The sequence below is a fragment of the Sapajus apella genome, unplaced genomic scaffold, assembly GCF_009761245.1.
Source record: "Sapajus apella isolate SASKATOON/1434 unplaced genomic scaffold, GSC_monkey_1.0 scaffold119, whole genome shotgun sequence".
Lineage (NCBI taxonomy): Eukaryota > Metazoa > Chordata > Mammalia > Primates > Cebidae > Sapajus > Sapajus apella.
The window spans coordinates 3,567,111-3,579,014 of record NW_022437059.1 but is presented as its reverse complement, the minus strand read 5'-3'; the positions used below and the strand labels follow the sequence as shown (position 1 = coordinate 3,579,014).

Here is an 11,904-nt window from a genome sequence, read left to right as displayed (position 1 = left end):
AGAAAGTTTCCTACTGTGGCACAAGTCTAAGGGCTCCCGGTGGAGGCTGAGGTTCTCCAGGATGGAGACCACTGCAGCTGCTTCTGTAGGTCCAGACTCCCCGAACCTTTAACCCTTGTTCTGGTCCACTGTCCCTCTCCCTCAAGCAGTCCTCCCGTCTTCTGCGCTGCGGCGCCTTTAAACCTTCTTGGCCCTTGCCCCGCCCCGGGTCCGCCCCGTCTGAGGCGGACCCTCCTGAAAACCCCCGGCCGGGCTGGGCGCACCACTTGCAGCTGCAGCCCCTGCGTTGAGTGAGTTCGCAGCTCTCCAGTCTGCTCGAACGGTGAGCAGCTCGAGGGGGACGGGGGTGGGGGGGATGTGCGTAGACTGTAGAAAGCAAGAAGCCAGCGCTTTGGACTTGCTCCAGCGACCTCCGGGATCAGGGGCTGGCACCAGGCAAGGGTGCGGTGACTGCTTTACCCCTCCCCGTGCTGTCAGGTCCTGTCCCCAAGTCCTGACCCGACGTTGTTGGACGACGAGGTCAGGCGAGGTGAGCCTGTGCACAGACGGGGCGTCCGTCCGGAGCAGGGACTCGGGGACTGAGCCCCACCCACGGGCTCCATCGCCGAGTCCTCAGTGGGACGAGGGGAAAAAAGGGCGTCGGACATTAGCTGGCTGGCCCCGAGTGAACCCGAGTCCCGGCGCCGGCCCTGGCCCAGCTCGTGCTCCCGGGCTTTCCCGCGCGACCCTTCACTTCCTGGTTCCAGGAGCACGTGTGGGCACTGCGTGCCCTCTGCGTCCCCGAGGCCGCCCTTTTCATTCCTGCTCCTGCTAGCTTGCTGTTCTGGGGACTCGAGGTCACGGGCTGGGGGTGGAGAGCTGTGCTTGGGTCGCACGGTGACTTTCTGTGAAGCTCCAGTCATCTCTGACAGTCCGCGGACCTCCCTCGGGGGTCTGGGTGCTGCAGCCCTGACTGCGCCCCGGGGTGTCCTGCCTGGGTGAGGTTGTGGGGGTAGGGATGGCGGCTTTTACCCCAGTCGGAGTGCCGCTGCCCCCACTGGGTGCCCCCTGCTGCTGGGAAAGCCGGTGGTGGCCGCGGGCGTGCGGGCGGGCTGCCCAGACCACTGCGTCACCCCAGCGGTGGGAGGGCGGTGGGTGACTCATGTGTTGTAACGGCCCAGGGTGTGGTTGTGGGGGTGGGGGCGGCGGCCGGGGGGCCGGACCTGCGGGAGCGGAAGTGAACTGCCGCCTCCTCCTGCGCCGCGGGCCTCCTGGGGCCACCTGGAGCCGGTGTCCTGGGAGTTCTGCGGGCAGTTGGTATCTGTGGGGCAGAGAAACGGGGTGAGAGTGGGGATGGAGTGTGGGATCCGATGTGGTAGACCTGTGGCTGGGACGGGACTCCCCGCAGTTTTCTCTCTAACTCCAAAGCACCAGACGGCGGTGGCGCTCCATCTCCAGCCCCCTCCCAGTTTCTCCTCCCCACTGCAAGGGAGACCTAAAACTGCAGAGGAGGCCAAGGCAGGGCGGGCCCAGTAGGGCCCTACCATTCCAGAACCAACAAATAGGTTTTGTCCGACAGCAACTCCCTTCCTCACCCCAAGGCCTCTGCCCGGGCCCTCCTCCCTGCCAAACTCCCCCCACAACCCGTTCTCATTCCATCCCTTCTCCCTCCAGAATTTTCAGTTGTGGGTTCTCTAGCTCAGAACACGCTTTTCCTTCCCAGGGCATTTCTTCTCCTGAACTGCTTCCTGCGCCTGCTTCTTGCCCAACGCGGGTCATTTCCTATCTCCCCCACATGCTGTCCGCTCCCACTGTAGCTGCCTCCTGGAGGAACTCCTTGCACCTGGCTACACCGGGGCACTGCTGGGACGATCCCACTTCTGCCCCCGTACTCACAGCCTGCTCACCACAATGTCTGTGTGCAGCGGGTGTTTCTGCCCGGGGCCCCCACCCAGCCTCCAACACTGTGTTTGGTATACAGAAGCCATGGCAACGGCCCCCACCTCATCCCTCCTCCCACGCAAGCCTTGGAGCTTCCTGTTTGTGTGGCCTCAGCTTTCTCTTCTGCTCCTGACTCTTGGTGGTTAGGGGCTGCCCTACGGTGGTTCCCTTAACTGTGGGCCGCCCCCCATCCTTGCTGCTGCCTGTGGCTGGTGCCCTCACTGTGCTGTTTGAGAACAGTCCCTGCCCCAAATCTGAGTTGGGAAGTTACCCGGTGTCCCATCTGCACGGAGGATGGGAGTCCCTTTGTCTTCCCAATTAAACACCCTAGCCAAGAACCCCGAAGTCTCCCCTCCCCCACCCACGTCCGCCTTTTCTTTGGCTTTGGCTTTGGTGAGGTAAGCTTCCAGCCCAGGGTCTGGGTGGGGCCGAGTGCCTGGCGTGGCCCCTCCCCGTTTCCCGCCTATTGTAACTCCAGGGTGAGGGTGAGGGTTGTTCTCCCGGCTGCTGTAGCACTAGGGTTTAGATTGCTCGCTGCCAGCCCATCCCCCACGTTGTTCAGCCGCCGCCTTCCCTTGGGCTCCCCAGCTCTGGGGGTCCCCCACACCTGTCTTGCGGTTGGGCATATCTCTTCTCCCCACCCTGGTAGGCAACTTGCTTGCTGTTTTCTCTATGATTTAGGGAGGGCAGGGGCAGGTCCCCTGGGGGTCCCTAGGCTGGACCTTCCCAGCTCCAGCAGCCGCAGCCCATCAGCTCCTGCCTGCCCGTGGGGGTGGGGAGGAGAAACAGCTGCTGGCCTGGCTGGAACTGCCCCTTCTCAGGACTCCGCCCTGTGGCTCTGGCACCTCAGAGCTGGAGGGCAGTGGCCCCGGAGTGGAGCAGACACACTGCAGCTGGAGGCCGTGACCCTGCCAGCTGTGTCCAGGCCCCGGAGTGGGGGCGGGGGGCCCTCAGCCTCCGCTTTCCACCCAGTGGTGGGTCTGGGAGGCCAAGTTTGTCCTGCCTTGGGGGTTCGGGGCCCTGGAAGAGTCTGGCTTCAGTCTCTTCTCTGCTCTTATCCCCAGTGTCTAGGTTAATCATTGTCCTGCCCTTCTTTACCTGTGCCATGGTAATTCCTGAGCCTCAGGCCACTTGGTCCCTGGAAACACGTCCCTGAGAGACCCAGGTGACTAGAGCACAGCACCCAGAAGAGAGGTGTGGAACCGGGCTGCAGCAAGGGGGCTCACTGGTGGTAGTAGCCCTTAGCCCCTTCCTCCTCTTACCTGTCTTCCAGCCATTCCCCGTGCATCAGAGCTTAGAGGTTTCTATGGCAGAGTGGCCGTAGAAACTTTCTCTTCAGACCTCAGCCACCCCACCCCACCTGCCTTCCCCCAGCTAATGGTGTGGGTGCCTGGCACTTTGGGTCAAGGCCCAGACTGACACTTATCTAGCCCAGCTTTTGGGCTGGGGGAAGTGGAGGGGGTGAGTTGCTCTTAATGAGGTTTAAAAATAACTGATTTCGGGGAGGATATGCCGGAAATGTGCAGCTTGATAAGCTGGGGTGGAAAGGAGCAGCCATGTTGGAGTCGGGATGGGAGGGACTGGCCCGCCACCCGGCTTCTGTGACTGAGAGGTGTTGAGGGTTTGAGGCACGCTGGTCCCCTTGTATTTTGCAGAGCCCCAAGGCCTGCTGAGGGGGTAGTGAGACTGTTTAACCTGAGTGTGTGGGAGAGCGGGAGCCAGAGTGGCTTCATCCCTGAAGGCTGACCTGGCCTGGAGCCAGATGTGGTTAGAAGGGGTGGCTCTCGGCTGGGCGAGGTGGCTCATGCCTGTAATCCCAGCACTTTAGGAGATTGAGGCAGGCGGATCACGAGGTCAAGAGATCAAGACCATCCTGGCACCATCCTGGCCAACATGGTGAAACCTCATCTTTAAAAATGTAAAATGTAAAAATTAATTTAAATTTAAAAATGTAAAAATTAGCTGGGCGTGGTGTCACGTGCCTGTAGTCCCAGCTACTCGGGAGGCTGAGGCTGGAGAATCACTTGAACCTGGGAGATGGAGGTTGCAGTGAGCTGAGATTGAGCCACTGCACTCCAGCATGGCGACAGAGCAAGACTCCGTCTCAAAAATAAAGAAGGGGTGGCTCTCTTTCCTGCCCTGAACGAAGATGCCTGTCCTGGGGGTCCCCTTTCATGAGCAGCCTGACAGCTAGCTCTGTTTTGGAGAAGAAAGACCAAACGAGGGTGGGGATGGGACAGAAAACGGGGACTGTGCCCCTTCTCGGTGCTTGGCTCCCTTGGCATCAGTAGCATGCCTGGGTCTTGCTCAGCCTCTGAGTGTCAGACCCAGGTGGTGCGGTGTTGGATGGGAACACACTGCCACAGTGAGGCTGACCGACTCAGGCCATTGGTGGTTGGGAAACCACCCAGTTCTTGCTAATCAAGGTCCTCCAAGTCAGTTAAAGAAACCCTCCTGTGTATTTCCCCATCCTGCCCTCTCTTCCCAGCTTTCCCCCAAAATATCACCCAGGGCTCCTGTATTAGTTCCCTATCTCCGCTGTAAGAAATTGGTACAAGCTTAGGGATTTAAAGCAACGCAAATACAGTATCGTACAGCTCTACAGACTTCAACAGGGGTCTCACTGGCTAAAATGCAGGTGTTGGCAGGGCTGTGTTCCTTGTAGGGGGTTTCGGGCGAATCCATTTCTTTGCCTTTTCTGGCTTTTGGAGGCCACCTGCATTGCTTGGTTCTTGACCCTGTGTGACTCCAACTTCTGCTTTCATTGTTACTCTGTCCCACTCTGACTCACCTGTCTCCCACTTTCAGTTAGTAAGGACCCTTGTGATTACACTGGGCTCATCTGGGTGATCCAGGATAATCTCCCCCTCTCAAGATCTTAATCACATCTATGAAGTCCCTTTTTGTCATGTAAGGTAACATATCCACAGGCTCTGGGAATTAGGACATGGACACTTTTTTTTTTTTTTTTTTTTGAGACGGAGTTTCGCTCTTGTTACCCAGGCTGGAGTGCAATGGCACGATCTCGGCTCACCGCAACCTCCGCCTCCTGGGTTCAGGCAATTCTCCTGCCTCAGCCTCCTGAGTAGCTGGGACTACAGGCACGCGCCACCAGGCCCAGCTGATTTTTGTATTTTTAGTAGAGACGGGGTTTCACCATGTTGACCAGGATGGTCTCGATCTCTTGACTTCGTGATCCACCCGCCTCGGCCTCCCAAAGTGCTGGGATTACAGGCGTGAGCCACCCGCCCGGCAGGACATGGACACTTTTAAGGGGCTATGATTCTGCCTATCATAGCTCCTAGAAGGGAAAGTAGAATTTTTTTTTTTCTTTTTTCTTTTTTTTTTTGGGACGGAATTTTGCTGTTGTTGCTGAAGCTGGAGTGCCGTGGTATGATCTTGGCTCATTGCAACCTCCACCTCCCCGGTTCAAGCAATTCTCCTGCCTCAGCTTCCCAAGTAGCTGGGACTGCAGGCACGAGCCACCATGCCTGGCAAATTTTTTGTATTTTTAGTAGAGACGGGGTTTCACTGTGTTAGCCAGGATGGTCTCGATCTCCTAACCTTGTGATCATCCACCTGCCTCGGTCTCCCAAAGTGTTGTGATTACTGGCGTGAGCCACTGGGCCCTGCCCTAGAATTTGTTTTTATTGCCTGGTTTCTCGTAGGCAATTTCTTTTCCTTGCTGAAATCCCTCAAGGACCTATTCAGGCCTACCTCTTCCAGAAAGCTCTCCCAGGCTGCTTCTGCCCATCTGCTTCTTTTAATTCCTACAACATGTGATCTGAACTGTAAACTTCAGTATTCTTTGTGTGCAGTCCTTACCCGTTCATATGTACTCGCTGTGTTTCCCTGATGGCACTGTGGGTACTTGAGGACCAGCGACTTCTTTCTCTTTCACAATCCCTGGCACAAATAGTAGGTGCTCAGTTAAAATCCAGTGGTTTGCACCAACCTAGATGGTTAAAAAAAAGAAGCAAAGAAAACCCAGAGATTGAGTGAGAGTAGATCCAACCAGTTTCCCAAATGGTTCCACATTCTTCCTCCTCTCCCCAAATCATTCTCTTTTCCAGGGCTATTAAAGAGCAGAGTTGCATTTGGCCGCAGTTCTGGTCCTCAGCCTTGGGGCTCACCCTGGGGGATATGGCAGGCAGAATTCCTGAATTCCCCACTCCCCAAGACTGCAAGGTGTTGACCAAAGGCCCGGGTGTGTCCTCTCTCTAGCTCCCCACAGCCACCGCCACCCATTGGAATGGCCAACAGGGGACCTGCATATGGCCTGAGCCGGGAGGTGCAGCAGAAGATTGAAAAGCAATATGACGCAGACCTGGAGCAGATCCTAATCCAGTGGATCACCACCCAGTGCCGAAAGGATGTGGGCCGGCCCCAACCTGGGCGGGAGAACTTCCAGAACTGGCTTAAGGATGGCACGGTGAGAGCTGGGCCCCACTGGCTTAGAAGTGCGGGCAGAGCAGGCCTGGGCCCAGCGGACTGGGGATTGTTTAACCTGCAGAGGGGAAGGCTGAGAGCACAGAAGTCCCAGCCTCTTCCTCAGCCTGAAGGTCTTTGTCGAGGATGTGAGGGGGCCCATGCCTTCCTCCCTTCCCATGGAGTGGAGGGTAAGGGTGAATGCTCTAAGGAAAGAACTGTGGGAGAGTGTATTAGTGAGGAAAGACTAGAAACCGGCTTTTCACTCTGGGCTTGAAGGCAGGAGGCTGGCAAGAAGGACCCTGAGGCTTACCCTAGTGAAAGAGGCTGAGCTGTCTTCAGGCAGGACAGGAGCCTCTCTGGTTCCTTGGCTCTGGTTCTGAGGGTGGTGCACGCTGAGCTGTGGTAGGTAGGCATGCTCTCACCTTTGCTGTCCTCATCCAGGTGCTATGTGAGCTCATTAATGCACTGTACCCCGAGGGGCAGGCCCCTGTAAAGAAGATCCAGGCCTCCACCATGGCCTTCAAGCAGATGGAGCAGATCTCTCAGTTCCTGCAAGCAGCCGAGCGCTATGGCATTAACACCACTGACATCTTCCAAACCGTGGACCTCTGGGAAGGTGGGACAGGGCCAGGGTCTGGGGCCTGTCATCCAGGAGACCAGAGATGGGGCTGGGCCCTCTTGACCAGGGAGAAGGGACTGTTTTCTGGCTCCCTGAGGAGAAAGAGGGGTGTGTTTGTGTTTCCTGGAGGACTTGGTCATATTGCGGGCTGGAATATGGAGAAGAGTATGGAAATGAATTGTAAAAATAATTAGGAAGCTAGGCCTGCTGACTTAGTGATAGAGGTGGAATCCTGGCATCCAGGACCCTGTGGAGGCTGACACATTCCCATTCTCCTTCCCAGGAAAGAACATGGCCTGTGTGCAGCGGACGCTGATGAATCTGGGTGGGCTGGCAGTAGCCCGGGATGATGGGCTCTTCTCTGGGGATCCCAATTGGTTCCCTAAGTAAGTATTGCTGGGGCAGCCTCAGGGTCCGGCAGGTGCCCAGCCCCTGTCCCTGGGAAATAAGTAATCTCAGTAGCAGCTGGCCCTTTACAAAGCACTTTCAGAACATTCCTCATCTTACTTAATCCTCACAATACCCTCTGGCATGGCAAGTGATTGTCCCTTTGGACAGATGAGGAGGCGACTTCAGAGAGCTTATGGCTCTTGAGGGCAGAGCTGGCACCAGTCCTTGAGTCAATAGCAAAGCCTGCGCTCTGTCCAGGGAAGGGATTTACTAGGGCAGCCTGTGACCTCCTCCTAACCAGCTCTCCCTTGCCATGCAGGAAATCCAAGGAGAATCCTCGGAACTTCTCGGACAACCAGCTGCAAGAGGGCAGGAACGTGATCGGGTTACAGATGGGCACCAACCGCGGGGCATCTCAGGCAGGCATGACCGGCTACGGAATGCCACGCCAGATCCTCTGATCCCGCCACAGGCCTTGCCCCTGCCCTCCCACGAATGGTTAATATATATGTAGATATATATTTTAGCAGTGACATTCCCAGAGAGCCCCAGAGCTCTCAAGCTCCCTTCTGTTAGGGTGGGGGTTCAGCCTGTCCTGTCACCTCTGGGGTGCCTATTGGCAGCCCCTCCCCCCAGCTTACTAATACATTCCCTACCCCATACCCATCAAAACTGGACCATCTGGGCTCTTCTTTTCCCCTGGGACCAAAATGTAGGGGCCTCAGCACCCCCACCACCATGCCTCTCCTCTCTCCTGGCCTGCTCTGTCCCTGACTCTGTGCCCTCCATCCATCCATGGCTGAGCGTCAGTGATGCTGCCTCCGCTTTCTGATGCTGGACTTGCCTTGCTTCTACAAGCATGCTTCTCCCGCAGCTGTGGCTGGCTGCAGGAACTTAATTTATAGGGAGGAGCCTGTGGCAGCTGCTGCCCCAGCCACAGCTGCACTGACTGTGCTCACCACACATCTGGGGCAGCCTTCCCTGGCAGAGGCCCTCATTCTCATTTTCCATTCCCCTCACTGTGGCTAAGGGGTGGGGTGAGGGGATGGAGAGGGAGGGCTGTCTACTATGGTCTGGGGCTTGAGGAAGATGAGTTTGTTGATTTAAATAAAAAGAATTTGTCTTTTTCGAATGGACTCTGGCGGTGTCTGGGACCACTGTGCCACTGTGGGGAAGGGAGGAATACTGGCAAAGTGCAGTGAGTGATGCCGGAAGGAGGGCAGAGGTGAGAGTTTGCAGTGCGAACCCCCATCTTCAGCTTCCTCCCATCCCCATTCTCACTTGGTTTAGGGGAGGGTGGGTTGGAATTGAGGTGGGGATAGGATCTCACAGCTGAATGAAGACTATACCGTAGACAGTGTCCATAGGGAGGTAAGGCCCTTTCTAGTCAATGGAATTGGGTAATCCTGCCTACTTCCTCTGGCTGGGTCTGCCTCTACAGCCAGAACAGCTTCTCAGTCACTAGGAGGGTGGGGCTGGCTGCTGGCACTGCCATGAATCCTGGCAAGGGCAGCTGTTTCCAGGTGAGAGGCCCTCAGGCAGGCTTGGGACGAGGTGGTCTGTGCTGGAGTTGGCCGGACCTGTGTGGGGCTGAGGGTGGGGGCTGCAGTGGTGAGGGAAGCGGAAAGCTGGGGAATGAGCAGGAGGGAGTTGGTGGTGGTGGCTGGAGGGAAGGAGCCTTATTGATTGATCCTAAGCACCTGTGAATTACATGCCTGGGAGGGACTAGTGGCAGAGCCTCCTTTCTAGGTGGGTAGCCTAGGGCCAAGATCCGTCAGTTTTGGGTCAAGTTGTCTCCAGTGCCTATCCCTGACCCAAACATGAGTGTACTACCCATAGTTTTCTTTTTTTTTTTCTTTTTAAGACACAGTCTGGCTCTGACACCCAGGCTGGATGGAGGGCAGTGGCGCCACTTAGTTCACAGCAACTGCTGCCTTCGGGTTCAAGCAGTTCTCCTGCCTCAGCCTCCCAAGTAGCTGGGACTACAGGTGCCTACCACTATGCCCAGCCAATTTTTGTATTTTTAGTAGAGATGGAGTTTCACCACATTGGCCAGGCCGGTCTCGAACTCCTGACCTCAAGCGATTCACCTGACCTCATGGTTCCACCTTTTCTTGCCATCTCCCAACACCCCAGCCTCCGCCTCCCGGAAGTGCTGGAATTACAGGCTTGTGAGCCACCACGCCCAGCCCCAACCACAGTTTCTAATCTCTAGGTATTACCTTCACCCCAAGGCTTCCCAATCAGACCCTGTGTCTCCCCAGGGGGAATTTCAGGCGCCCTGGGCCAGCCTGACATTAGGTTCCAGCCCCATCAGCCTTCCTTGCCCCTCTCCCCCTTTCTACTAAAGTAGAAAGGTTTTATCTCTGTCTCCCTAGGAGGAGAAATTCAGGACCCTGTGCCTGAGGGAAACAGGTTTATAACCAGAGCTTTTATTTTCTCCCCTTTTGCTCCCCTGTTTCTCGGATGCTCCCTCTTCCAAGAAGCACCCACTAGGGGCCAGGCCCCCTGCCTGTGTTCCATAGCCATGGCTGTCAGCCTTGGCTCCACGCCACGCCACGCCACGCCACGCCATGCCACACCTTGGGAGGGGCTGTATTTGCTTGCTTGCTGCGCTCTCACAGACTGTGGCACAGATAAGATAGGCTGCAGCCTATGGGCAAATTCCCAGGGGATTAGATCCTTTATCTCCCATTCAGGAAGGCTTTGTGGAATGCTAGTGATGTCATCGCAGAGAAAACATTGAATTCGCTATTTATACTAGAACAACAAACCGTCACCTTCCCTGGTTTAACTATTTATAGCTATAAATTTTTGGCCACATGCCTCACAACTCTGAGAAATGCCGTTTGTTACCGTGTCAGCACCGAGAACCACTGCCTTCTCCCAGAAGACTCTCACAAATGCCCAGGAGGTGGATACCACTGTCATATGTTCCCCATTTTGTTCTCAGATGAGGAGGCTGGGTCTCAGAAGGGCCAAGGAACGTGCCCAGGGCCACAAAGCAATTAAGGGAGGAGCAGGGATTTGCATCCAATCAACCTGGCTCTGAACCCAGCTAGCCCGTGCAGTTCTAGACTCAGCATGAAGTGAAGCTGTGGAGGGACTAGGGGACAGAGGTGGTGGTGGGTGGCAGGTGCTCATCTGCAAGCTGAAGGTGATAGTTCTTCCCTCGTGAAGTTGCCGTGAGGATCAGATGAGCCGCGGAAGGCGCCTTGCACGGGGACTGTGAGCACACAGTGCTCAGGAAATGGAAGTGTGGGGAATAAAATGTAGAACATTTGTGTGTGGACCCTGGGCTGAGAGGAAGCTGATGCTGGCAGTGTCACGCCCTTCGCCCCCACCCTGTTGAGTGACCCTATCCCCACTCCCTGGAATAGTTTATTTTCAAGAAAGACACCGGCTGGATTTGAGAGGTGCTCATCTGTGGGGCTCGCCTTTCTTCTAGCTGCACCCACCACCACCCAAGCCTTGTAAGGAATCTCAGTGTCCCCTTACTCCATCTAACTGCAGACTCAGCTGCTGATTCCTTCTGGAACCGGCCTCCGCTGGCATCCCAGCATTTTGTTCTGCTTTCTGTTTGTCTGCTTTTTAGTATTTTGTCTCACCTGAGGTCACAATTTCATCCCCAACTCGGCCTCTCTCATCTCTGACCCCACTTGAGGCCCAGAAGCCCAGACCAGGCCCCAGCCTGTGTATGATTCTGCCTTTTCTTGCCATCTCCCAATACCTTATTCTCCATGGCTCCCCGCGGTGGCAGTCTCTCTCTCTCTTTTAAAGTTCCGGATACATGTGTAGAATGTGCAGGTTTATTACATAGGTGTACGTGTGCTATGGTGGTTTGCTCCACCTATTAACCCATCACCTAGGTTTTAAGCCCCACACCCACCGCTTTCCCCACCACAGGCCCCGGTGCGTCTTGCTCCCCTGCCTGTGTCTATGTGTTCTCATTGTTCAACTCCCTATCAGGTGTCTCCTAACACTCTGCCCTTGCAGGGCTGCTGCCGCCGCCTGAAACTATCTCCTTCCAGGTCTCACCCCCAGTTGCTCCTTATCTCCTTCAGGTTTTTGTTCAGATGTCACCTTCCCTGATCACCTCATTTAAAACTGCACACTCCACCCTCAGCCTGCACCTGGTGCTCCGCTCCTGCTTGCTTTTATCACTACCTGACACCCAATATTTTTTTACCTATTTATTTTCTGTCCCCTCCCATAGAATGTACACTACAAGAAAGCAGGCTTTTGTTGGTTTTGCTCATGTGGAGTAGTGGCTGGCATGTTGTAGGTGCTGGATAAATATTTGCTGAACGAATGAATGAGCACGATACCACCCTCATGCTCCTCTGTCCCCTGGCTTGGCAGCATAGTGCCCAGCCAGCCCAAGGGCCTACCAACCCAGCCTGCCATCAGATCTGAGATAAAGCCCAGCTCATCTGCCTGCTTCCAATGCTTCCAGATTATACATTTCCAAAGAATAAAAGCCCGAGAAGCTGCATTTCCTACGGACAGAGGAGAGGAGGTTGGAGGGTGGAGTGCATGCTCTG

General features: G+C 55.8%; 1 protein-coding gene across 5 annotated transcripts; it reads left to right on the top strand.

The window, feature by feature from the left end:
• Positions 1–202: 202 nt before the first annotated feature.
• Positions 203–8,496, top strand: TAGLN2 (transgelin 2). Of its 5 annotated transcripts, none has more exons than XM_032260831.1 (5): positions 203–322; positions 6,145–6,352; positions 6,793–6,967; positions 7,254–7,356; positions 7,680–8,496. In XM_032260831.1, exons 2-5 carry the CDS (start codon positions 6,173–6,175, stop codon positions 7,819–7,821), a joined length of 600 nt encoding a protein of 199 aa, XP_032116722.1. In that variant the 5' UTR covers positions 203–322; positions 6,145–6,172; the 3' UTR covers positions 7,822–8,496. The 5 variants fall into 5 exon arrangements, with proteins under 5 accessions (XP_032116722.1, XP_032116721.1, XP_032116719.1 ...); XM_032260830.1 differs by having other exon boundaries at positions 218–319; positions 6,143–6,352; XM_032260828.1 differs by lacking the exon at positions 203–322 and adding an exon at positions 1,189–1,320.
• Positions 8,497–11,904: the final 3,408 nt, after the last annotated feature.